The sequence below is a fragment of the Lepidochelys kempii genome, chromosome 13, assembly GCF_965140265.1.
Source record: "Lepidochelys kempii isolate rLepKem1 chromosome 13, rLepKem1.hap2, whole genome shotgun sequence".
NCBI classification, from domain to species: Eukaryota; Metazoa; Chordata; order Testudines; family Cheloniidae; genus Lepidochelys; species Lepidochelys kempii.
Window position 1 is genome coordinate 8,176,446 of NC_133268.1, and position 25,573 is coordinate 8,202,018.

Here is a 25,573-nt window from a genome sequence, read left to right on the forward strand (position 1 = left end):
GAACGTTGTTAGCAATAAGCAGCGTTTGCTGGCCAACATGAAGTGAACTGCCAGCCTCTTCAACTCCTAATGGGCAGGCGTCCATTTCTCATACACCACCGTCCCCCATGGTCCCCCTGCGGAGACTGCCAGCCAGGGCTGAACGGGCTGTGGAGACTGATTTCCCGGTGTGCCCCTAGAAGTGGACCCTCCCAGAGAGATCTGAGGCACTTGTAACAGCACAGCATGCGAGCGGGGGGGCTGCCGTGGCCAGTGAAACACAAACTCTTGCTCCGTCCAAGGCCAGGATGTTCTCGAGAGCAGCGGAGCCCTTGCTTTGCTCCCTGGGACCTGGACTCAACGCTCACAACAGAACTTCACAAATTCTTTCCTAACGCTTCTAGCTGCCTCTTGTACAAGTACCTGTCTGTGGACAGCTTCCCCTCTGCGGCTGGAGGAAACATGGTGTGCCGGCTGGACAACAGCTTACCCAGGCCCTGTCCCACTGTGCGCATCACCCCATCGCACCCACAGATGGCGCTGTGCAGCGGCGGTGACGTGAGTAGCTTGTTTATTTCACCCTTCAGCCCTGTGAGACCAAAGGTGCCAGCTGTCCCCTTGAGAGAGCTTGTACTTTAAATATCTTGGGATGGCTATTCCAGAAACTTGCCCACACGTCCTTCTATTCCTCCGGCAGCTCATTAAGCTGCTCGTGTGAGTGTGTGTTTAGGTGCTGCTCACCCATGTAGTCACCCCTGCAAACTCTGCCCTGGGCGTGTAAATGGGCTGGGGGGTGGGGTGTGTGCTCATTGTGCTGGGATTTTAAAACTTGGCCCACTGCCTTCTTAGCCTGTCCATACAGTAATATGTTGAAGCCTGTGCACCTAAGAATCTCACTGATGTAGCCCCCAGCGGGAAGATATGGTGTGGCTGGGGGGGGTGGTATGCACCCACTGAGAGCTATCGCAATGCATCATTTTGGTCCCTGGAGTGTATTGGGTCAGGAAGAGGAAAGCTGGTACATAGCACTGGTAAGCTGTGTGTGTAGTAGAGGGAGGTGAGATGCAGTGTATCTCTGTCATATTTTCATTTCCCACCCAGGTGGAGGTCCAGCTGCAGCTTGCTGTTCCCCAGCCTGGGAGATACGTACTGCTGGTGGAGTATGCCAACAAGGATGCTGTGCAGAGGGCCAGCGTAGCAATGAGCTCCCTGCAGTTAGCCACCCAGCAGGGATCACTCACCTTCCACACATGTGACTACAGGTACGAAGCCAGATCTGAACAAGAGGCTGAGTGAAGGGGCAGCTGTAGTGAATATGGTAACGTCCCTCTCCTGCATTGCACAGTGAGGGGACAAGCTTCTCTGTTCAGTTGCTTCCTACTTTGTTGCACTAATAGAACGTTCAGTCTTGTGCCTCAGAATGAGAATATTGTATCTGGGCACATGGTGGTGCAGTACCCACCGTGGGATCTTGGTAACAGCTTGAATCTCGCAACCCCCCATCACCCAAGGGTAGGCACATTGTCACTCCCATTTGATAGTGGGGAAAGTGGGACGCAGGCAGCCCAGACCTTCAGAACCCCTTTTCTGCATGCTTGCTGCAGCTAGGGCCGATGCACTTGCAAATTTGATGCTTGCTTATCTCACATGCATTCCCAGTTCTGAAAATCTGGGCCTAAGTGACTTGACGGAATCCCAGCAAGAGAGAGCGGCTGGAAATAAAAGACGAATCCTGTACTTGAGTCACCTGCTCCAAGCACTAGACAATATTTATGTAATCCACAGACTGAGTGCCTTGTCTGGGAGCTGCTCTCATGTTTGACTTCAAACTGTGACCTTAGCAGTAGGAAACAAAGGCTTGGGATATCCTTAGGAAATGCGTTCTTGTGACTACCCCAAGCGGGCATTCAAAGACTTACCTCAGCTCTATATAAATAACTTCAAGAATGTATATCTGGCAAGACAAGAAATGAATTATGGCTCTGCCTAGGGCCATCCTTGAGTTCTGTTTTTGTCTTGCAGTTTCCTTTGCCGTGGGATGGTCTTAGATTCACAGAATCGCTTGGCAGCTTTTGAACTTACCACAGAGGGAACCGTTCGGTTCACTGCAGATCAAGCCCACTTCTTCCTGGTAAGACCTCACTACAAAGGACAGCTGTGTGGCTTCCCTCAGCTCCAGGTGGTGTGGAAGGAGGAGGCCGAGAACCAGTAGATTCAGGACTTAACCTGGAGAATAGGGTGATGTTCCTATGTTAGATCAGTCACGGTGTGTAACTCTGTCTATAACATGAGTGAGGCTGCGAGTCTGTCATGGAGGTCACAGAAGTAACGGAGTCCGTGATTTTCCAGGACCTCCGTGACTTCTGCAGCCTGCTGGCGCTCCTGCCCCAAGGCCGCTGGAGCAGCTGAGGTGGCTCCGGGGCCAGCCCCCACAGCAATAGTGGCGGTGTGTCTCCTTCCCACCGCCCTCAGGCAGCAGTGGTGGTCCCGGTGTCTCCACCCAGCAACAGTGGAGGCCCCAAGCACCAGCAGGTGCCCTGGAGCGCTCTCACACACACACCCCCAAACACCCAAGATGTAGTCGGGGGTATATAGTACAATTCATGGACAGGTCACCAGGCCATGGTGTGTCATGGGCATTTGGGACTGAAGGAGCGAGGGCGAAAGTTCTTTTGCGGAACTCTCTTATGGTGTCTTTCAGTATGGTATTCTGTCTCATCAGAACCTGTAGGCTCACTTTGCAGAGCATAGAGGAATTCAATGTAGATGTTAGGTCCTAAGTGACCCTAAGGGATTGTCCACACAGTTAGTGAGTGCACAGCAAGCTGGAGTGTAAACCTCCAGGGTACTAGCTTGCCGTGCACTAACTGGCTGTGTGGACCCTCCTGCCGCTCACTGAAAGTTCTCTGTGTGCTTTGACAGCAATAGGTCAAAGTGCACTGCAGAATTTGTAATGCACAGCAGCAGGGTCCACGCGCAACTTAGTGCATGGCTGGCTAGTGCACTGTGGAGTCACGCTGGCTTGCTGTGCATTAAGGCTCTATATGGACAACCCTGAGACCCGTTTTCAGAAGAGATTTAAGCACTTGAGTCCCACTGATGTTCAGTAACAGTCCCATTTTCAAAAGAGGAGCCTAAGTGTCATTTCAAGTCAGTAGGACTCAGTGCCTTCTGAAAATGGGACTTAGTCACTTAGGAGCTAAAAGTCTACATTGAATTCCCCCATACTCTGCAAAGTGGGTCAACATGCTCTGATGAGATACCATGGAAGGGGACATACTGCCAAAGTCACTTCTGAAAATGGGATGTAAGCTCTGAATCACTGGTTCTCAACCAGGGGTACGCGAACCCGTGGGGGTTTGCAGAGGCCTTCCAGTGGGTACATCAGGTCATCTAGATATTTGCCTAGTTTTACAACAGGCTACATAAAAAGCACTAGCAAAGTCAGTACAAACTAAAATTTCATACAGGCAATGACTTGTCTATACTGCTCTATATACTATACACTGAAATGTAAGTACAATATTTACATTCCAATCGATTTATTCTATAATATGGTAAAATTGAGAAAGTCAGCCATTTTTCTGTAATAGTGCACCGTGACACTTCTGTATTTTTATGTCTGGTTTTGTAAGCAAGTAGTTTTTAAATGAGGTGAAACTTGGGGGGTACGCAAGAAAATCAGACTCCTGAAAGGGGTACAGTAATCTGGAAAGGTTGAGAGCCACTGCTCTAAATCACTTTGAGGCATATACAAATCTTGCCTTAGAGCAGAGGTGGGCAAACTATGGCCCATGGGCCACATCTGGCTGGCGGGACTGTCCTGCCCGGCCCCTGAGCTCCTGGCCCGGGAGGCTTGCCCCTCCCCCGCTGTCCTCCCCACCCCATATCGTTGCCGCCATGCGGGCAGCAGGGCTGCGAGCTCCTGCTGCACTGAGCAGCATGGTAAGGGCCGGCGGTGGGAGGGTTGGGTAGGAGGTCCCAGCAGGCAGTCAGGGGACAGGGAGCAGTTGGATGGGGCGGAGGTTCTGGGGGGGTCAGGGAACAGGAGGGGTTGGATATGGGGTGGGAGTCCTGGGGGGGCCTGTTGGGGAGGTGTGAATATGGGGCTGGGGGGCAGTCAGGGGACAGGGAGCAGGCGGGGTTGGATGGGGGTGGGATCCCTGGGGGGGCAGTTTGGGGCGGGGTCCTGGGAGGGAGTGGTGAGGGGAGAAGGAGCAGGGGGGTTGGATGGGTCGGGGGTTCTGAGGGGGGCAGTCAGGGGGCAGGAAGTGGGAGGGGATGGATGGGGACGGGGGCCAGGCTGTTTGGGGAGGCACAGCCTTCCCTACCCAGCCCTCCATACAGTTTCACACCCCAATGTGACCCTCGGGCCAAAAAGTTTACCCACCCCTGCCTTAGAGCAATTGAATTCAGACACATTTGGCTTCTGCCCTCCACCAAACACAGGGCCCTACAGCACTGGTCTGCAGCTACAGTAAAGTGTCTATGAGGGGGTCTTTAGAGTATTCAGCCTGATCTTTAGGGATCAGGGGTGGGGGTAAAGGAGCAAATCTAGGCTTCAAGTAGCAGAAGGTTTCATTTTACCACTCTTCTCTTTCCTTCCTGGTGCTGTAGTATAAAGTGTACCTGATACCTTATGGACAATTCACCATGGAATATGTTGAGCCAAAGGTTCACTGCATCAGCCTCCATGGAACCTTCTCACCCTCCAGGTAACGGAGTGCATGATTTCTCTAAGCACTTTACCTATGAGAGTGAATATTATCCCCATTTTAAAGATGGAGGCACAGAGAGGTGAAGTGACCTGCCCACTTGAGCCAGTAGCAGAGTTGGGATTAGAACCCAGCTCTCCAGCCCTGTGTTCTCACAACTAGACTAGATGGTCTCCCTTATGGGATATACTCCATGTATCACTCCAGTGAAATAGCCTTCCTGAGACTTGCTCACATTCTGTAACAGCAATTCAGTGTGTCCGAATTCCTACTCTTGTTCATCACTTACCACTAAGTTAGCCATACAGGATTCCTCTCCCTCCCTCAGTGCTACATATGGTAAAGGCCCCAAGGAATCCCTGTAAAGGCTCCTTCCTCGCCATGGGGTAATCTGGATTGATATTATAGGCAAGTCTCTCTCATGCCAGAGCTTATAGTTCTCTTTCCACTGCCAGTGATCCCATGTGTTGTGTTTTCTCCCTCTGGTGCAGTAGTTCCTGCATCCCATCAAGGTTTCTGAAGCTTTCTCAGTCCATTGTCCTGGAAGCAGGCCAGGCTCTGTCAATCCCTCCAGACTTTCCCCTGACTCACATCTTCACAGTGGCTCCAGCTGGCACTCCCACTGAGCCATCACCTCGGCCTCCGACTGCAGTGGACTCCTCAGCAGAGTTCATTCTCCTGCAGCCTTCCCAGGTAATGAGGACAGACTGCAGCTGGGCTGGGCTTTTCCTCTCAGTGGCAATGGGATTGTTGTGTCAGATGGCTGCACCGTAGGCATGCACTTGCTCTGTGCAAGTCTTGGCAAAGTAGCAGAACGACTCACACGTGCACCTGTGGCCTTCCCTTCCATCTTCATTAACCACGACACAGTTGTGCTTTCATCTGGGCTTCTCCAGTATTTTGTTCTGTGGATTGCTTCATAATCCACATGGACCCTCCTCACCGCCCAATCCTGCTCTGATTGGTTCTCAAAGTCCCCTTCTGCAGGCTCCCAGCAAGGGCTCTGCAGGCTGGGCCCCATGGACTACAGCCTGAGAGCTTCTGCCTTAGAGTAACTGAGCTTGGTGGTTCCGGGAAGATGGAGAGGCTAACTGTGAATGTCACATACACAAGGGAGACGGAGTCCCCAGTGGTGCAAAGCATTCTCCTGCTGGCATGTTGAAAGGGATGTGATACTGGTGCATTGGAGAGGGATGGGGATTGCACTGGAAGAGGAAAGTGTATGTCAACTCTGATTTCTTTACTCTTTGCTCCTGCCAGGCTGCTGCTGTGTTTAACAGCCGGATCCAGACGCTGGGTCGCTATGCTTTCGTTGTGCACTATTACCAGCCCAACCATCCCACGTTCCCTGTGGAAGTGTTAATCAATGGTGGGCGGATTTGGCAAGGTGAGCAGAGCTGGGAGTTAGGGAGAGGCTCCTGGGACTGAGGGACATGGGGAAAGTGGTCTGTAAACTCCTTTTGAACCCAGATCACTCGTAGGAAGTTCCTGGAGGAAGGCAGAGAGTCAAGGGCACCCAAGCTGCCTCTTCCTCCTACCCAGGACCCTGGCAGCAGCTGTGTGAGAAATGTCCCAAAGGGGATAGAGATCTGATCTGGGTACTAAAGGGCTCTTTAATCTGGTGGAAACAGGTAGAATAAGAACCAGCGTCTGGAAGTTAAAGCCAGATACATTCAAATTAGAAGTGAGGCACAAACTTTTTAACAGTGAGAGTGATTAACCATTAAAACTAACTACCCAGGGGAGTGGTGTATTCTCCATCTCTTGAAGCCTTCAGATCCACCCTGGATGCCTTTCTGGAAAGTATGCTTTGGCCAAACTCAGGTTATTGGGCTCAGTACAGGAGTAACTGGGTGAAATTCTGTGATGGCCTGTGATACACAGGTCAGATTAGATAATCTAATGGTCCCTTTTGTCCTGAAAATCTGTAAATCTATGAATCTAGCTTTTCCATTGGACCGCCTGTAGAATTTATCTGTTTTCCCATATACGAGCTGGCTGCAGCAAAGGTAGAACCAATGGGGCACTGGTGCTTTCAGTTACTGCAGCAGACTCTAGGAAGGTGAAACGAAGGCCCAACTGTTGAAACTTGGGTGTATAAAGTGAGGCACCTAAATCCACAGTTAGACACATCATTAAAGTGGCCTGCCTTTCAGAGGTGCCGAGCTCCTGAAGGTCCCATTCGCTTCAGTGGGAGCCATATGGGCTCAGCTATTTAGGGGCCTAACTGTGAATTGACCTTGACCTTACACAGTGGGCCCCTGGGGAAGGAGATGGCTTCCAGCTGCGCACTGTTTCCATATCCACCACCGAAAAGGATCGATTTCACAAAGTCCAGTGCAGAGGGGAAGATTTGCACTAGGTTTTGCACGATGCTTTACCTAGCAATGGAATGGCAAGCGAATGGCGCTCACACCAACACACACATCACACACTGGGCAGGCTCTTATGAAACTCAACCCCTTCCCTGCTGGCTGCCTTTATTCATCTTCCTCAGGGTCTTCACTCAGACCACAAAGCCCTGAAGCTGGACCCTGGAAGCTTTGACTTGGCTTGGGTTGCCTCCCAAGCTGGCTGAGTCAATGTCTGAGACATGAGGACCACAAAATGGGCCATTCGGGGGAGAGTTGGTGTGTGCTGCAGCTCACAGCTGGCTGCCTTGGCTTTGCTTTGGATGAACTCGAGTGGAGCAGGCTGGGGGTGGGATAGAGGCGGCTGAGGGGCTGACGTCTCTTTTGGCCTTTCAGGCCAGGCCAAGGCTGCTTTCTGCCCACATGGATACGGTTGTCGGAGTGTGGTGGTTGCCGAGAACCAGATCATCCTGGACCTTACGGATAACGAGCTGACGGTGATTGTTCGTGTGCCAGCAGGCCAGCAGCTGTGGCTGGTAAGTGTATAGCTGAAAGGCTCCCTCACCGCAAGACCTGGTTCCAGCCCTGTGACAGCAATAGGAGCAGGGTTGTAACTGGATTTCTAGGGCATTTTCAGTAGGGTAGTGGCAGGGAATGTTTCACACCATTTCCCCCTTTCTGAGCCATCCTGCTAAGTTGCATCCACTGTCGGGAAATGTGGCATTGTAGCTTAGAGGGTAGGCTCTGTGGAACCCACCACTAATGGGCAACAGCCACCAGGAACTATGTTATGATATTACCCCTCTCTATGATAGTAGAGAGGGGAGGAGACTGAGCTTAGTCAAGCTGCTTCAGACAGTCCGATGACAGCCTGTGAAGGCCAGGAAGAAATTCCCTTCCTACCATGGATGCACATGCGCTGTCATGATCATATTTTGCACTTTTGCACAATCAGTTTCATGCACTATTGTGAAAATACTTTGCACTTGCACTGCCTCTTTCATCCAAGGATCTCTAGAGACAGAGGCAGGTAAGCATTATTATCCCAATCGTCCAGATTGGGGAAACTAAGGCCCAGAGCTCTTAAAGGATTCACCAGAGGCCACAATGCCAGTCAGCAGCTGAGCTGGAAACAGAAATCCGGTGTCCTGACTCCGAGTCCTATAGACTTACTGCCCTTGGTGGGTATTTTGCTAGCCTCAATCACATGGGGTATTGGCTGTTGCCTGTGGCAGCATACTGGGCCACATGGACCAATTGTCTTTTCAAAAGACAAGCACTTGGAAGTGTTGCACCATATCCCAGTTGGTGAGACATCAATCATTTGTAAATACATGCTCAGGCAGCTGAGTGAGCTGACTGGCTGCATGTGCTTCTTGTGGTTCTCTTTGGTTTACCTAAGCCATTGCAGGGAGGAAGCACTGAACGCCAGGGTGTGGCTGGTTGCTTTGTGTCTTGCTGCAGGATTACATCCTGGTGGTGCCTGAAGACAGCTACAGCTCCCATTATCTGCTGGAGGAACCCCTGGACAAATCCTACGAGTTTATCAGCAGCTGTGGGGTCAATAGTTTCTACATCAAGTGAGAACCTTGGTTTTAAAGTGACCCTGTTCTGCTGCCCAGTGGCTTTGCAGTCTCTATGGAACAGAATAGTAGAGTATAGGCCATTGCTGGGGAAATGCATCCACCTAGGATGCTGGAATTGTTTGCTTTAATTGCTTCCCTTCTCTTGGCCATGCCCAGTTAATTAATAAATTAATAAATCTGCTGGATTTTTCAGTACCTGGGTTTTGTTTTGCTCTGATTCACGCTGATTTGGGGTGGTTTGACTCCAGGGACCCTGGGGGACTTAAATGACACAACACCCAAGTTAATATTGGTTAAAATCTTGGTTTTAGCTTAAGCAGATGAGTCTCCTTGGCTGGTATCTAAAGGAGCATTCAGAGGTCCTTAATGTCCTAATATCGAACCTGAACCTGCACTGTATTGAGTGCCCTTGACTCCCACTGACTTCAGTAGTGGTTGAGGGTGCCCGGCACCTCTTGTGAGCAGCCTGTAGACCATCTGGGAAGGTAGCGGTGAGGTTGGGAGTGCCCTGGTGTTGAGGCATCTCATTTAAATCAAGTCTGTCTTATGGAGATTTGTCATTACTTGGGAACCTAACCTTGCCTTGGAGAAAGTACCTGCAGGGGAAATCAGCCCTGAGGATGCTCTGAGGGGAGCGTGGTCTAAGAAAGCCCAGCCCAGGAATCTCTTCCCCCTTTCTTTGCAGTCCCACCACAGCATCCAAGTTCTGCAGGGACTCTGCCATCTCGCTCTCTCTGTTCTACAACAATGGAGCACAGCCCTGCCGTTGCCACGAGGCGGGGGCCATCAGGGGCCAGTGCGAGCTCTTCGGTGGGCAGTGTGCTTGCAAATCCAACGTCATCGGCCGAGAGTGTTCCCGGTGTGCCACCGGTTACTGGGGCTTCCCCAACTGCAGGCGTGAGTTACCTGTTCTGTGTTTTGGGAGGAAGGCTCTGCTCCTCTCAGCTCTGAGGGCTTTGATGGCTGCTGGGGGCCAGATGCCTGTTCTGTAGGCCTTGAAAATGGCCGACGAGGATAACCCTGTTTTCTGCCTCCTTATGGGAGTTGAAGGTTCCAGGAGATTTTCCCTATGAAGTTTGTACTGTTGGGGGTGGGGGAAGAGGTTAAACAGCAGTGCAGCTCATATCATTATGTACGTGCTCTGGAAGTGTGTGTGCTAAAGAGCCTTTCCAGCAGGCACTTCCCCATCACCATTCCTCTCAAGTAACCTGAGGTTCCCAGTGTATTTGTGGTGTTTAAAGATTCACCTCATCCAGGACACCACTTCTTTGCTTGTCCCATGGGTTGTTAAGCTGGGTTTCACCGGGTTGTTTATGGGCACTTTTACTGCCAGCCTCAAACCTGACTTAATGGTTTTCCATGCCCGCTTCTGCAGTTAGCAAATACAGATTAGCGTGCACATGCAAACTCCAAATCTGGGGCTAAATGTGGTCCTAATTCTCTGCCCATCACTGGTGATTGTCAATATTTAGTTAAACAAAACAAAACCAGACTCCCCTGTGTCTTCTAGCTTTGCATTTCAGTCAGTACCCTCCCAGTCCATTCTCTGGGCAACAGCGGAACAAGCATCGCTGTCAATTTTGCCAAGTTCATTGGTGGGGCATATAATCCCCTGGTCGGGCACCCTGTGCAATGCAGACCAGTTGTCGTGAGATGGAAGAGCCGCCTGCTCTGCCACGCTGTCCCTCATGTGCAGGGTTCCTCTTAGACTCCAGAGCAGAAGAATCTGACTCCTCTCTGCACGCTGCCTTCCTTCCCTTCAATAAATTTGTAGTCGGGAAATGCCTCCCACTGCCACCCTATAACAGGCCTGAATGGTTCACCTTGCAGATGTCTGTTCAGAACTGATGTCCTTGGCTTTTGTTGGCCCACTTAAATCCCTGTTCATAAGCTCTATGACAAACACAGGGAAGCCCTGGCGCCAGTCACTTGATTGCCCTGGTGGATCCTACTGGGATTGGACATTGGTGTCTGAACAGGCAATGCCAAGGTGCTGTTCTGAGGCTGGTTCCAATGCCAGCCTTTCAGACAGTCTGGCATGCAGATGGGCAGAGCATAAGCTCCTCCGCACCCGCTTTTGTCGATTTGCAACCTTGGTGTTGCTTGGGCTTTGTTTTATCCCAGGGTTCTTACTGCTTCCACAGCGAACTCAGCTGCTTCCTTTCTCTTGCAGCTTGTGACTGTGGGACCCGCCTGTGCGATGAAGTGACGGGACAGTGCATCTGCCCACCGCATACCATCAAGCCTGAGTGTGTCGTCTGTGAACCCCAGACCTTTGGCTGCCACGCCTTGATTGGCTGTGAGGACTGCAATTGTTCTCGTACAGGAGTCCAAGAACTGGCGGAGCCAGGATGCGATGCGGACAGTGGACAGTGCAGGTGAGGAACAATGATGGGACCATGGTCGCATGGAGGAGATGTGCCAGGAGCAGCACTGGGATCATTAGCTTAGACATCTGGCTTTATGGAGCGCCATGGAGTATGTGAGCAGGTTGGGAAGGGAGGGTAAATTAATAACCCACTGGTGTCAGTGTTGTATTCTTCGCATTGGCGCTGGTTAGGAATTAGAGGTCAGCAGAAGGCCAAGTACCTTCATTCCATTGCTGCTGTGTCCCACGTAGGTGCAAACCCAATATAATTGGACGACGGTGTGATGTCTGCTCCCCTGGCTACTACCATTATCCGCACTGCCGGAGGTGTGACTGTCATCAGGCAGGGACGGAAGTGAGCGTGTGTGATCCGGTCACTGGGCAATGTCACTGCAAGGTCAGTCTAGTTACCACACTCCGGTGATGCTTGTCTGGCCAATTTAATTCCCCTGCTCCGACAACGTGACCTGGCTGGCCCGTGGGAGAGAGGGCATGGAGAGATGGAGAACAGGTAGTGCCTAGCATGTGGCATCCTGTGTGCTCTGTAGGGAATGCCCCTCAGCTTCATGGCACACTTGGGTCATTCTCACCTTTGATTCCCAAGAGGCTCTGTCAACAGCAGAAATTGGATTGAAAGTGTCAGTGACGAGAAGGCCTTTTGCTGCAGCACCACTGGAGAATAACTCAGCTCTTCAGTGGCCAGATGGCAACCCGCTCCTCTGGGTGGTGATCCCAGCCCTGGCTGGGCACAGGAAAGCTTTGGCAAGTGCGGGGGAGTTACATTTGGACAGTGAGCAGAGGTTAATGGCTGACGAGGGGTTTACCGAGCAAACCTGCTCATGAATTGAATAACGGCATCGTTTTACAGCCCCTCGGCAGCGTTTTGATAACTGCTGGCGCAGTCTGCCATCCTTTTCCATACTTCTGTAGCAATTGTAGGGGAAACTCGGCACACCCCATTGTTCATTTTTCTTCCAGGAAAACGTGGAGGGCGTGAGGTGTGACCAGTGCCGCCTGGGGACCTTCTCTTTGGATGCAAACAATCCCAAGGGCTGCACCAGGTGTTTCTGCTTTGGAGCAACCGATCGCTGCCACAGTGCTGAGAAATACCGAATGGAGGTGAATGGAGGGCTGGGGTTTGGGGACCTCGGTGGTCCTTTCCTCTCTGTTCAGTGGGATTCTGTTCCTCCCAGACCCCAGGTGGTTTCTTTCTCCTGCTCTGTGCTACATCTGTGGGATATCCTGGAGCGCTGGGGGGTGGGTTTAACCATTTTCATGCTTGTACATTCAGCCTGCTCAGCTGAGCCCCAGGATCCTTCGCCTTTGGGAGGTCTTGGTGCTTTACAGAAGGTGCCACAGGAATCCCTATGGGTTGGGAGTTCATGGGGGCAGTTCTGAGGTTGCAAATAACTTGAGCAAATCCACTTCTCTAGAAGCGAAGGAACAGGATTGGAGCATGATTGGGATCCCACTGGCCTCTTCTCGGCGCCCCGTTTTATAGAGCGTGAGCCCTGTATTGAGACTCTGTGTCCTGGAGTAACAGTAACCAAAATTCCAAGGACCGTTCTGCAGCCCCCACCCTGTCCCACGTGCCTGAAGGAGCACGAATGCAGAGACATTCCCTGCGCCGCACGTGAGGTGCTCTCGGAAAACAGGCATACAGCTCTCTCTTGCTCTCTCCTAGTTCCTCAACATGAAGGGGTGGGTGTTACTGAGCGGAGACCGCCAAGAAGTGGCCACCTCCCTGAGACTAGAGGAGGAACTCATTCATGCTGACCTGAAGAACATTCCCGAGGCCTATCAGGAGCTTTACTGGCATGCACCCAGCTCTTACCTTGGAGACCGGGTAAGAGAGAACACACCCGGCCAAAGTCCCTGCATGCTCGTCCCTCACATTTGTCAAGGTGATGAAGCAAACACTTGTCACATGCAACCCTGATCTTCACTGAGCCTCAGCCCAATGGCCTGCTTTGTGCCATTGCCGGGCACTCTGATTTAGTGGGGGTGTGTCTGATTATGCTCACCAGCCATGAAGACCATAGTAGGTCACTTAGCTTAGTGGTGATAACAGCGTCTTCTGCCTGTGTTGTTTGGCTCTCCCCTAGGTGTCCTCCTATGGCGGATACCTGCGGTATGAGCTTCGCTCAGACACCAGAAGGGGTGATGTGTTCATTCCCATGGATCCCCGCCCGGATGTCATCCTCAAGGTACAACCTCAGAAACCCCTTCTGATAGGGCATCAGGGATAAATGATGCTTCCAGCCAGTGACTTACAGGACACCTTTGTACCTTCCCCAGGGAAACCAAATGAGCATCATGTTTCTGGAAGGCACTTACCCTTCCCCTGGAGATGTACATGAAGGCCGGCTGCAGCTCGTGGAGGTGAGTTTGGACACACTGTGCGCGTTCCCTGGAGTTTGAAGGAACAGACAGCGCTAGGCATAGAGCCTCGAGAACCGAATGTTGTTCCTCTGTACTGTGGCCTGCAGTCTTGGCAACTTTTTAACATGTCCTAGGAATTTGGTGCAGTCTGTGACTGCCTCAGAACCTGGAACACTTGTGTGTCGCTAGGGTCATCCCAGAGAGAGAGTCTCTGTGGAGATGTGTTGGAGAAACATTAGGGTGTGTGCTCCGGGAAAGCAGGAAGAGTAGCAAGATGGTCTAGAGGATGGGGCATCAGCCTAGGACTTGAGACTGGGGTTCAATTCCTAGCTCAGCCGCAGACTCCTAATGTAACCTTGGGTGAGTCGCTTACTGAACCCTGAGCCTTGGTTCCCAAGGGGGATAGTACTTCCTGGTGGTGTGGTGAGGACAAATCCACTTATCCTTGTTTGGTGCTCAGATGCTACAGCTGGTAGAGGCCATTCAGACAGAAGAGAGGGTTGCCCTGAGTGCAGATGCTACAGGGCTAGTAGCTTTAAATGCTGCCTATTGCTGGTAATTCTCACTCTTAACACTTTCATTTTGTTTGAACGCTCAGAAGTTTCTGTTATAAATTCCATACAGTTCTGGGGCTTTCGTCTGAGACTTTAAGAGCCAGGTCCTGTCTGCCTTGTGGGGACGTTAAAGGGTTAAGTGTTCAGCCTATCATCCGTGTTTGCAGGTGCATTTTTTTGTGCCGACATATTTGCATCCATATCTTTGAGCAGGAGGTGAATCGCAGGAGTGCATGTTGGCCCTTGGATGCCAAATTGGGAGCACGAGTACAAACTGAGTTGGCAGTAGGGAGATGGACCTTGTGAAAATTCAGGCCTATTGCTCCCACGGCAGCCTTTGTTATGCTAAGCATTTGCATTGACATCCTGGACCAAACGTTCCCCTGCACAGATGCTGTTGTATTGTGCATCAAGTGGCTTCTGCCCTGCACCCAAGAGAAGCTGCATGTATGTGGCTTGTGAGGTTTGTGTGCATCTCTGGAGATGGAAGGCACTGTGTGAATGGGAGCTCTTCCTAATGGCGTGAAAGCATCACTCGGGCACATGGACAGATTTTTCACTATGCTTTTTGGGAATGGGCCATGGGCAGAGAATTGGCTTTGAATTTTCAGACAAACTTCCAGTGGAGATGGAAGGAGGAGGTCTCATAGCTGCAGACAAGTGAAGAGTTTTTGGGATATTGTATGGATAAGCCCCCCCAGGGATGAGAGGGTTCATTTAGCTGGATGATTGACTGAAATATCTCCAAAGGGGCAGAATCAGCAACCCAGGGCTTGCACTTACTGCATGGTAACGCTAGAGTTTCTCTCTTCACCAGGGTAACTTCAGACACACTCAGACGCACAACCCAGTGTCCAGGGAAGAGTTGATGATGGTGCTGGCTAACCTAGAGCAGCTGCAGATCAGAGCACTCTTCTCCCAGCTTGCCTCATCAGTATCTCTGCGTCGGGTGGTCCTAGAGACTCTAACGGAGACCAGCGTGGGCAACCGAGCCAGCAACGTCGAACTGTGCTTGTGTCCGGCAAATTACAGGGGAGATTCCTGCCAGGTAGGGGGAAGAGGTGAAGTGCTTTTGCCAGGCTCAAGTGAAATTATAGGAGGTCTGCTCATATGATGCACGTGAGAGGCGAGCACTTCCCCTACGGCCGTTGCACTCAGCAGTTAGGTTTGGATGTGCCTCATTGTATGTTAGAATGCAGGGAAGATTCTCGAGCGCAAGTTTCCTCAGCCAATCCCTGGCGTGCGGCTCTTTAATGACAACTTGACTTGCACCTGCCGGTTTTGTAATGACGTCCCAAAATCGCAGCAAACTATACAGTACATGTGCTCCATCTCCTGCTATTGCCCACGTGCTCTGCTTTGTTTGCTGTGAGATTTGCATGAGCTAGAATTTTGGACAGTGGTAGTGGGCTACTGTGGGGCTTGCTCAGGGGTCCAATGCCAGCATTAGGTAAATATCTGAAAGCCTTAAATAAGTCTTTCTGCCTGACTAGTTGGCTCATGTTGATTGTGGGGGGAAGATTTTAACTAAAAAAATCGTGACCATTGTCCCTTTTAATCTATTCTGTGTCTTGAAACCCAGTGTCATGTATGGAAGGTAATTACGCTAGTATGCTAGCTCTGTCTAAACATGTTTGACTCATGTGTCACTACTTCTTCTTCTCCTCTCATTAGGAATGTGCTCCAGGTTATTACAGAGACACCAAGGGCCTCTTCTTGGGAAAATGTGTTCCGTGTCATTGCAACGGCCACTCAGATCAGTGCCTCCCAGGGTCTGGAATATGCATCGTAAGTAGCTACCCATAAGTACAATGTGTGCTCGTCCTCACCAGCTGACTAAGAGGTTCCCTCCAAAACACAGTGACTGGGTTAAGTGGTTACCAAATTACTGTCTTGATCGCTGAAAATCTTCATGTGCCATTTCAAGGGGATTTATTGTCTTCAAGTCAGTTTAGGATGAGGAGACAGGGTGTGCTGGGGAAGAGGAAAGGATTTAGGCATCCAGATGTGTAATGGGGCATCGTCTGTTCTAACCCACCCCGTTGGAACAACAATCCATCGTAATCCTCCAGAAAACCGTGGTTTGAACGCTTCCCTGGAGAAATACCAAACATGTTTTCTGTCTTGTCCTTGCAGAACTGCCAACACAACACGGAGGGAGATCGTTGTGAGCGGTGCAAAGATGGTTATGTAGGCAACTTTTCCCTCGAGGGGCCACTGCAGTGCATGGGATGTCCATGTCCTCTTTCCGTTGCTTCCAACAAGTAAGCGTCTTCTGTGAAGTTCTTTCTCCTGTTTTTTCTCATCCACAGAGTAGTCTGATTTCTTCCCCTGATCCTGAGGGAGTTTCTTCTGGCTGCCAGGAGAGATGCGCTGCCATGTCATTCCCAGTTCGTTCATTCCTGTTTTGGCTGTTTACCAAGGAAAGAGGACACTGCTCCCCTTTTTATTAATGCTAATAATGATGGGGTAGGCCATGGAGGGAGGAGAAAGGCCCACAGCTCTGATGTGACTAGTGCAGCCAGCAAGAGTTTTTTCTTTCTGAAGGAAATATTAGTAATTTCTACAGGTGTGAAAATATTAGCGACAAAATGTAAACATTGTTTTGTATTGATTTAGCAAATCTTGTACCTAAACCAGTTCAAAGTTCCGATATTAGCACCATTTCCCCCAAGTCAGCGTAGCTCATGTTGAGATTTCAAAATATCAAGTTTCAAGGTGATTTTGCGATTCCATTCTTGTGTGATTCTCTCAAGGGCTGGACGTTCTGCACTGGCATTTCACTCCTATAAACCAGGCTGTCCTTAGCCCCTGACTCCAACCACATCTAACTTGGTACTGCCCTCGACGCTAACTCTAGCCAAGGGCCACCTGCCAGGCCATATGCTGGAATCCCTCACGCCTGGTCCCAAGGCTAACCCTGCACCAATGCTTCCTACATCCCAGCCTTTGACCCTCCTGTAGGGACGAGAACTGGCCACCTCACTGACACTAGCCTGGGGGTACACACCAATGAAACAATTACACATATCCCGAAGGCCACAACCCTAACTCGGGGAGCTCCACTGGTCCTACACCTACCCTGCGGGGCCCTGTTAGCCTGAGGCCTAACTCTAGCCTGTGGAGGCCTATTGGCCTCAACCTGAACCCAAGCCAGGGGTGCATTATACACCCCAACCTTCACCTGGTACCTACTGCCAGCCCCAACCCTAACCTTCTACCCTGGGGGTCCCTATTGGCCCCACCCTTCTGCCTATCCTGGAGAACCAGACCCGCCACAACCCTTGCCCTGTCCTTGCACCTGTTGCCGACACCAGCACTAAACATTTCCATAGCCTGTGTCACAAATCACTCTTGACACCAGCCCTTGCCCTGCTGCAGATCCAAACCCTGACAATAGCCCATGCCCATGAGCTGATCCCGACCCCATTCCCTTTTCTATGGCCACAAACCACTCCCAGCCCTCACACAAACCCCTAAGTGAATGACAAGAGCCCCCTTTGCCCTGGTACCTTCAGAGTAAAATAACCTTTGACGTTTGCCCCGTGTTATTTCAGCTTTGCCATTGGATGTGTCCACAAGGGCTCCACCATGCAGTGTCTCTGCAAGCCAGGCTATGCTGGAGCCATGTGTGAACGGTAAGGGCCTGGTAATTACGGGAGGGCACGACCGTGGGGGGTTTTCTTCGTCAGAGTGCAGCTGTTGCTTTGACAGAAGAGAAGTTTCCATAGTGACGAAAATAAAATTAGAAGCCCCAGCTACGTTGGCACAGGAGACTGAGGAGAAAGCGATTGATTTGAGTTGTGAATCCTCTCTGTTGTGGGTTTGGCTTCCGTTATTTTGTGGAAGGGGCATAAAATACCAGCTGCGATTGCAAGGCAACACCTCTACGAATCCAGCAGCAGGGCCTGGTGGCTCCCAGGACCAGCAGGAGTTGGGCCCACTTGATTGCTTATATGCTGTTCCTTTGTGCATCAGTGTGGGCTCAGCGTACCGCTGGGATGTGCCCTATTACTGTCTCCATTACTGGCATAGGGTGTCATCTTGGCCAAGTTCCCGCAGCATTCTTTGCCTTGATTACCCACCTGTAGAGCAAGAACAGGGACACTTCCTGTGAGGCTTGATTAGTGACCATGACGTGCTTTGAGTGGAAGGTGCTGTGGGAGTCCAAAACATGAGGCTAATTATTAGCTGTAACTGCCCTGTAGTCAGTAGTTGTGCAGCGCTTCAATGGGAGCTGGGGGGAGTGCGCGCGAGCATGGCTGTTGCTTTAGCTCCCTTTTAACCGGCTACAATTTTAAAGGTGTGCCCCAGGTTACTATGGCAACCCCTTAGTGATTGGCAGTTCCTGCCAGCCGTGCGACTGCAGCGAGAACACGGATCCCAACATGTTGTTCAGCGACTGCGACTCTCTGACGGGCACCTGCACAGGATGCATGCACAACACGGCCGGGCCCCGGTGCGAAGTGTGCGCCCCAGGGTACCATGGAGACGCGGTGGCGGCAAAGAACTGCACGAGTAAGTGCGGCACCGAGGCGGGGCCGGCTTGTAAATGCATTTCGGGGGTAGTGTGTCACGGGCATGTGCAGTTAGCCAGCCTGCGGGCACAGCTGTGGTCATCACCTGGGTAGGTTCTTACAAAGCCGCTAGCTTGGTCTCCTGGCTTTCAAAGGGTACGCTGGTTAAAAATAAGAGTGACAAAACAACCCTCTTTAGCAGGCATTTAAAAATTGCACCCAGGTGGTAAAGCTCTGACACTGTAGCAGCCTCGTCAGTAATAACCACTAGTGATATTAACCAAATTATTATTTCTGTGCTTGGGTGGGTTTGCATAGTACATTTCTAACCTTACAGGGCCCTGCCATGAGGAGCAAATGGTAAAATCCAAGGCGCTGGTCCTGCAAACTGCTTTTCACAGAGATAGGTCTTACTCCGGCAGATAATCATGTGAATAAGGGATGGCAGGATCAGTCCCCGTATATGAGAGAATGAAGACGACCAGTGAACTCCCACAGTTGACAGGATTTCCTCCCAACAAATTATCAAATCGCATTAAATCCACCAGAAACAGGATGGGTCAGAGTGCCTGGCTGATCTTTTTAAGTTGTCGGGTAAATGGGTGTGTTTCTTCCTGGCAGGATGTAACTGTTTGCCGTGCGGGACTGAGTCGTGTGACCCTAGAACTGGCCGATGTCTCTGTAAACCTGGAGTGACAGGTCAGCACTGCGACTGCTGTCAGGTAAAATGAATCGTGGGTTCCCCCCACACGCACTGTGAAGCCTCCATCACTATACGCTTGGCTGGTGCTGAGTCACTGCACGCCAGCTCCACTCTTCTGTAGCCTGCCCTCCCATTATGAGCGCACTGCGGTTCCTGGGCAGAGACAGGAGGATAATGGCTGCTGTGCCAGCAGATGGCTGAGCGATATGGATGCAGTTCCTGCCTACACCAGGCAGATACCTAACAATAAAGGTCAATGTCTAAAGAACCTGGTTCCGAAATGATGGGAGGAGGGGTGCTAACTGCAGCTTTGATGCTTGTAGGAAAAAGGCACTTAACCCTAGGGTGGATTTCGGGGATCCTAACTCCCCATCTGGAGTAAGCAGACACCAGGTGAGCTTACGGACACAATGCTGCCAGTGCATTTCTATCTCAGTCCTATTGTGCAACCTTGTCCAGCATTTTGCCGTATTGTGTGTTAATTTTATGCTCTGAAGAAATGCCTCTGGGAATTAAGTTCAGACTATGGATCACATTTCAGCGCTGGCCAGAGTGACTGTGGAGCTGTGTGTCTCTGGAGATGAAAGGCTAGCGTGTCCTCCCAATTGCCTCCCCTTCCTGTGTGTGATAGCATGCTAATTACCCACGTCTTTCCCTAGGATGGGTACTATGGCTACCATGGCTGCTCTGGCTGTCGAAAGTGTGACTGCGACATTGGATCCATAGACACAAGCTGCCACACTGAAACTGGTCAGTGTAGCTGCCAGCCCGGGGTGACTGGTCTTCGATGCCAGCAGTGCGCACCAGGCTACTGGGGGCTCAGCGGGTATGGCTGCACAAGTGAGTTTCTTCACTGCTAGTAAATCTCCTAGAAGAAATATCTGGACATCTCTGGGCTGCTTTGCTGCAGTGCCAAAGGGCTGTGTTAGTCACTTAGCATGAACCCGGTCCCTTCTCACCACAGATATGGGGATGTTGTGTTTTACGTCATCCCTGTGGTGCTACAACTGGAGAGCCCCCCAGTAGCGTTCCAGTTTTGAGATCAAAGAAACCATCCTAATTCCATGGAGGCTTTTAATCGTTGTTTGGCATAGTTTATCTTTATTGTTATGATCTAAATGACAAAGTGTTGCGTGGGCACTTGGCATCACCGAGCAAAGGGCCTGATTTTAAAAAAAAAAAAAAAAAAGTTAGGCTTCAAAAGCGCGTTTGCCCTTTCCACCCCTTCCGTGTGCACCAGCAGTGATCACAGCTACTTGAGCAAAGCAGGTAAGTGCTCGAGTTGCTAACTAAAACCGCTTGCCTGTGAAGCAACCCATCCAGCTGAAGAAAACTCCCAGAGATTCCTGATGCAAGCTGGGTGTGCAATTGCAATCTGAAGGTTTTTTTTTTAAAACAAACCGTGTCTCTAATGTACAGAACAACGTGAAACTTCACTAGTCAAAGGGGAGGATTGACTCAGCTAGTCTCGCCTGCCATTAAAAAAAGCATGTTCACAGACCCACGCATTGGCCCTTGTTCGTTCATTGATTCTTTTCTGTGGTGGTGGTTTGCCCTGTGATGGAATCCCAGCGTTCCCTCTTTCAGGGGGCTCACTAGGTCAGGGCAAACCTCCCTCAGCTGCCTCCTTTTCATTGGCAGAGTGTCAGTGTAAGGGGGGCTCCTGCGACCCCCGGACTGGGGAGTGCACCTGCTCCAATGGCCTGACGGGGAAGCAATGCGATACCTGCATAGAGAAGTATGAGATCCCTGTAGCAAACGGCCCGGACAGCATGAGGTGTGAAGGTTAGTAGCATCATGTTGTCTCTCCTCCCACTCTTCCTCCTCCCCCCCCCCCCCGGCTTTATTGCAGGAGTGAGGTAGAGCCGGCTGAAAAATGGGGCGTGGGAGGGTTTCACAGAAAATTTGACCTCTAAAACATTTGTTTTCGTCTAAAAAAATTTCTATTTTTGGTGGAAATTCAAAAACTGAAAATGTTTTGGCCAGAACAAGAAATTGGCCATAACCCAAAATATTTTGATTTGGAAATGCTGCTGCAAAGCACTGGGAATTGTAGTTAAGCTGCTTCATGTGCCGATTCTCCTCTATAAGCCGAGCTCCCTGGTAACCCTACCATCTCCTTTGAGTCACCCCAGGTTCCCCTCTTGGAGAGGGGAGAAGGTGCATCATGGGAGTCTCCTAGCCATGGTGCATTGTGGGAGATGTAGTCTGATCAGTACTTGCTAGAGAGTAACCTCTAGGAGGCAGATCCTAATTGTCAGTCAGATCCCTGCAGCGTGGTGGCCCCTGGCAATAATTAAAACATTGACGGTAAGCTTGGCAGATAGCACCCTGCCTTTTGGCTGGTTTCCTTTGTGCCCCTAGGGCAGATAACAGAGGAACAGTGTTAATCAGCCTAATAGTGGGCATGGCTCTGATCTCACCAATCAGGAGTAACTTCATCAGAGTTATGTGGGGTATGCTGGTGGGAAGCTGCTGTGAGACCAAGAGCAGGTCAGCTGACAGTTTACACTCCTTGGCACACCCCTAAAAGCACTTGGAAATCCTGACCCTTTGTGCAAAGGGATTGAAAGGTGACCAGGGGACCCCAAGTTAACACCTTCTTCAGAGGGGAATCCAATTCAAGAGGCAGGAATTTGGAGACGTGGTTCCCCCTTTGGGTTAAAAAACTGTCCTTACTATGGTCGTAAGGAAGGGGGAAATGGAAGGAGAAGCCCTGGGTGCTGAATAGCTGGTGTCGCATCAGAGCCATTTACTCACCACCCCTTGCTCTTGGCAGTCTGTGACAGCTGTGTGCTGCTTCTGCTGGAAGACCTCCAGAAGATCGAGGCCTCTTTCCCCACCATCAGGAACCAGTTGATCAACCTGAACGCCAGCTCCATCGCTTGGGCCCGACTGCATGGTCTAAACAGCTCTGTGAAAAACGTGTCTGTATGTGGAGGGCTTAACATGTTCTTCCCGCTGGCTTAGTCTCTACATGGGACTCTGGTCCTATTACCTGATTTCCACCCCCACCTCTCTCTTTCAGAACCACCTGCGCGAATACCAGAGATCCATGAACAGGGTCAAGCAAAAGGCAGATGAGTTGGAAGACGAGAATGTGGAACTCACTCAGGATTTGAATGCACTGCAGCACAAGGCAGGGTGTTTCTCCTCCCCCTGCTGATAACACTGCACGCACAGAATGCCCTTCCCTTGTTCATTTTCATAACAGTGAGTGTTAGGTGCCCATGGGAGGAGCCAACGGTGCTAGTTAGGGCCAGGCCCAGTTTGAGCAGCTGCTGGACACTTGACTCCTGCAGCACCCACTGCTAACCCAGTCCTGGGGTCACCCACCATGCATTCTGCCAGGGAACCTGAACCCCGATCTTCAACACCCCGCTTATCCAGGCAGGTTCCTTTCTCTGAGCCGTAACGGCCCATTGTGTGCATGTTAAGGAGACTTTTAGATGTGGTCAAATATCCAGCCCTCCTCCCCCCAAACCACCATTTCATTCTTTTGCAGTATTTAAACCCTACCCTTTGGAGGGGAAAGGTATCCCCTCTTGATTTAAGACGGTCCTGCCCCAAAGCGCCTACAGTTTACTCAAGATTCAGGGGCTGATTCTTAATTGGGTACATAAAATGTGTGTACACTTGCATGTGCAAGTGATTTCTACACATTGGATAACTACCTGTGCAAATGGCCAGCATTTTCGTATGTGTGTAGTTACATGACCTGACTGCATTTTTGTACATCCACTTGCAAACTTTCAGAACCTCAAAGCTTGTACGTCTTCTGCATTCCCCCGATTAATATGCAGGCTGTGTTGGCACAAGTCATAATGTGTAACTGTGTTATGAGCATGAAAGATTTTTGTCGACGATGGACTTGTGATTTTTTTCCGCATCCATTTCGTTATGAACACAATTGTTCACTAACTTCTGTCCACACATGAAGATAAATCGTAGCAGAGTACAGTACCCGTGCAAATCCCTGCAAAAAAGCTGACACTTTCAGCTCTGTGGTCCCAAAAGCTGCCCAATGCCCAACCTTGCATTACGGCTTATGTTGTATCTCACCAAATGCTTCAGCTAAACCAGTGATTTGTTTTGTAGGCAACAATGACTCATAGAAAAGCAAACCATCTGCAGGAGCAGACAAAAGAGACCTACCAGAGGGCAGAGCACCTGCCAATGAGTATCCAAGGTACCCTGGATAGCATTGCAGGTAAGTGACCAGGTGTAAGTGTAACTGTTGTGTTGATTTTTCCCCTGCCCCAAATCCCACGCTCTCGCTGTTTTCAAGTTGCTCAATGTTACCTTTGATAGTGTCTGTCAGGGGAGAAAGTAACTTAAGGGACTTACCGGTATACCAGAGTCCTGAGCAGGGGGTGGGCCTTTAAATCCCCAGGCCCTTTATATCGAGAGGCTCCGGCTGTGGTGGCGGCGGCTGGGAGCCCCGAGCCCTTTAAATCACCACAGGAGTGGTAGCTGTGGCAGCGGCCAGGAGCCCCGGGGCTCCGGCAGCGATTTAAAGCCCCGGGGCTCCCAGCCGCTGCTACCACAGCGGAGCCTCTGGCCCTTTAAATAGCAGTCAGAGCCCCGCTGCCAGAGCCCTGGGGTAGCAACAGTGCCCCAGGGTTCCGACAGCAATTTAAATGGCCCGGTTAGTGTTAGTGGCGGCCGGGAGCCCCAGGCCCTTTAAATCACTGCCAGAGCTCCAGGGCTCCCAGCCGCCGCTGCTACCCCGGGGCTCTGGCAGCGGGGCTCTGTGGCAATTTTAAAGACCCAGGGTTCCGGCCGCTGCCGGGAGCCCTGAGCCCTTTAAATCACCGGCCTGGGGAAGCTGCCCCCTGCCTGTGCAGTTGGCAGTATTACAGAGAATTCTGTGGCCAGTGAATCTCAGCTGTTTGGATAAATGCCATATTTGGTGAAGCACATTATATTTACACTTATGTGAGAAATAGGGGCCATCTGCAGTGCTCTTCCCAAGAGTGATTGAGCTACATGGAATCTTCCTTGCCCCCACTGTCTGAAGTTTGCCCCAGTAAATCTAGAGGAGAAGGCAACCTACAAGATGGATTATTTGGGAAATAGTCCAGTCTAGTGGTTACAGCAGAGGGTCTAGAAACTTGTCTGAATTCCAGCTGGGTCATTCCCCCACTTCACGACTTGAAGCAAGTCACTCCATCTATCACTGGCCATCAGGACTCCAACAAAAAATGGATGCTGTTTTAGCTGAGTGGGAGCTTTTCGAAGTACTGGGGGAGGAGAGATTGCTTTCACAGCTGAGTATGGGGAGACCACGTGCTCAACTGGTGGAGGACCACGGGTCGTGGCTTTCCCTGCAGATTTGGTGCACCAGATGGACAAGTTGGGGACTGCAGACATCAGCATGGCTTCCTCTGAGGAGTTCTGGCAAAAGATGGCTGAGGTGGAAAGGATGCTGAAGGAGATGAAGGAACGGGATTTCCTCAGCCAGAAAGGGGTGGCGGAGCGTGAACATGAGAAGGCTCAGAAATGTAAGTCTAGCTCAGGAGACACAGGGGATGGGCAATGCCAAGGTGCAGTGCTCCTTGGGCTCTTTTTCCACACTGTCCCAGCTTGAGGGCATTACTGCAAACATTATTTATTGGGCATGCCATTGCTGTTATCCTGTTGCTGTCACCAACAGTTGGAGAGTTACACTGTTGAACAGAATATGCCCATCTAGCTTTTACAGGCTAGGAGTGTCCAGTACCGACCTCCTCAGCAGTCCAGCAATGAGGGGACAGTAACTGATAGTCCCGTTTTAGTCTCTTTTGCAAATTGCAAAGGTGCTAATATTTTTATTATAAATATAATTATATATATAATAAATATAATTATTTGCAAAGGTCCTAATAAGCGCCAGTGATTTTTAATGTTCGTTCCAACAGAATTTAGCTCCTTTGTACAAGCAAGTTCATGTACAATCAGAAGGCTTAGTATTTGTTTAAGTGCATTTGAATTTCATTAACTTAATGGTTCTGTATGACAACACTTAAAAATGTAGTTAGTGTTTTAAGTTTGTGTGTGTGTGTGTATTTTTTTTCTCACATGCACCTATACATGCTCATAAGTCTTGTGTTCAGTTGGTTGAGTAAATTGTCCCAAATGGTGACAACAGAAGTGTGTCGTTCCTTGCTCAGAGAGACATGGAGCCTGTGATTCCCCAGGGAACCTCCATTGCAATGCACCACTCTAACCAAACGATACTCTGTTGCAAGAACCTCAGGGCCAAATTCTTCTCTCCGCTGGCATCACTGGAATTACTCCAGAAGTGCACTACTGTAACTGTGGGAAGAGATTTCGGATAGCAAATGGATCTTTAATCTAGCAGAAAACAGCACAGTGAGATCCGATGGCTGGAAGCTGGAACTAGATGCATCCAGATAAGGTGCACATTTTTAACAGG

At 50.5% G+C, this 25,573-nt stretch overlaps 1 protein-coding gene across 5 annotated transcripts in view; it reads left to right on the top strand.

Annotated features, from left to right (window-relative positions):
- The window catches only part of LAMA5 (laminin subunit alpha 5), a 167,095-nt gene that overhangs the window by 114,451 nt on the left and 27,071 nt on the right, over positions 1-25,573 (top strand). For 4 of the 5 annotated variants that reach the window (XR_012154649.1, XM_073309132.1, XM_073309134.1 and 1 more), the window contains 27 exons: positions 384-537; positions 1,081-1,241; positions 2,002-2,110; positions 4,597-4,694; positions 5,186-5,387; positions 5,955-6,081; positions 7,442-7,581; positions 8,510-8,625; positions 9,317-9,528; positions 10,805-11,009; positions 11,252-11,396; positions 11,978-12,118; positions 12,684-12,845; positions 13,105-13,206; positions 13,298-13,381; positions 14,753-14,983; positions 15,610-15,723; positions 16,072-16,199; positions 17,493-17,573; positions 18,239-18,453; positions 19,074-19,174; positions 19,815-19,995; positions 20,797-20,940; positions 21,935-22,086; positions 22,184-22,294; positions 23,254-23,365; positions 24,489-24,659. Coding sequence is in view for 4 of the 5 variants with exons in the window: in XM_073309132.1 (XP_073165233.1) it covers positions 384-537; positions 1,081-1,241; positions 2,002-2,110; positions 4,597-4,694; positions 5,186-5,387; positions 5,955-6,081; positions 7,442-7,581; positions 8,510-8,625; positions 9,317-9,528; positions 10,805-11,009; positions 11,252-11,396; positions 11,978-12,118; positions 12,684-12,845; positions 13,105-13,206; positions 13,298-13,381; positions 14,753-14,983; positions 15,610-15,723; positions 16,072-16,199; positions 17,493-17,573; positions 18,239-18,453; positions 19,074-19,174; positions 19,815-19,995; positions 20,797-20,940; positions 21,935-22,086; positions 22,184-22,294; positions 23,254-23,365; positions 24,489-24,659 (3,899 nt within the window). In the remaining variant the exon portion in view is untranslated. The remainder of the gene's footprint in view (positions 1-383; positions 538-1,080; positions 1,242-2,001; positions 2,111-4,596; positions 4,695-5,185; positions 5,388-5,954; positions 6,082-7,441; positions 7,582-8,509; positions 8,626-9,316; positions 9,529-10,804; positions 11,010-11,251; positions 11,397-11,977; positions 12,119-12,683; positions 12,846-13,104; positions 13,207-13,297; positions 13,382-14,752; positions 14,984-15,609; positions 15,724-16,071; positions 16,200-17,492; positions 17,574-18,238; positions 18,454-19,073; positions 19,175-19,814; positions 19,996-20,796; positions 20,941-21,934; positions 22,087-22,183; positions 22,295-23,253; positions 23,366-24,488; positions 24,660-25,573) is intronic. The other variant, XM_073309133.1, reaches the window with a different exon arrangement.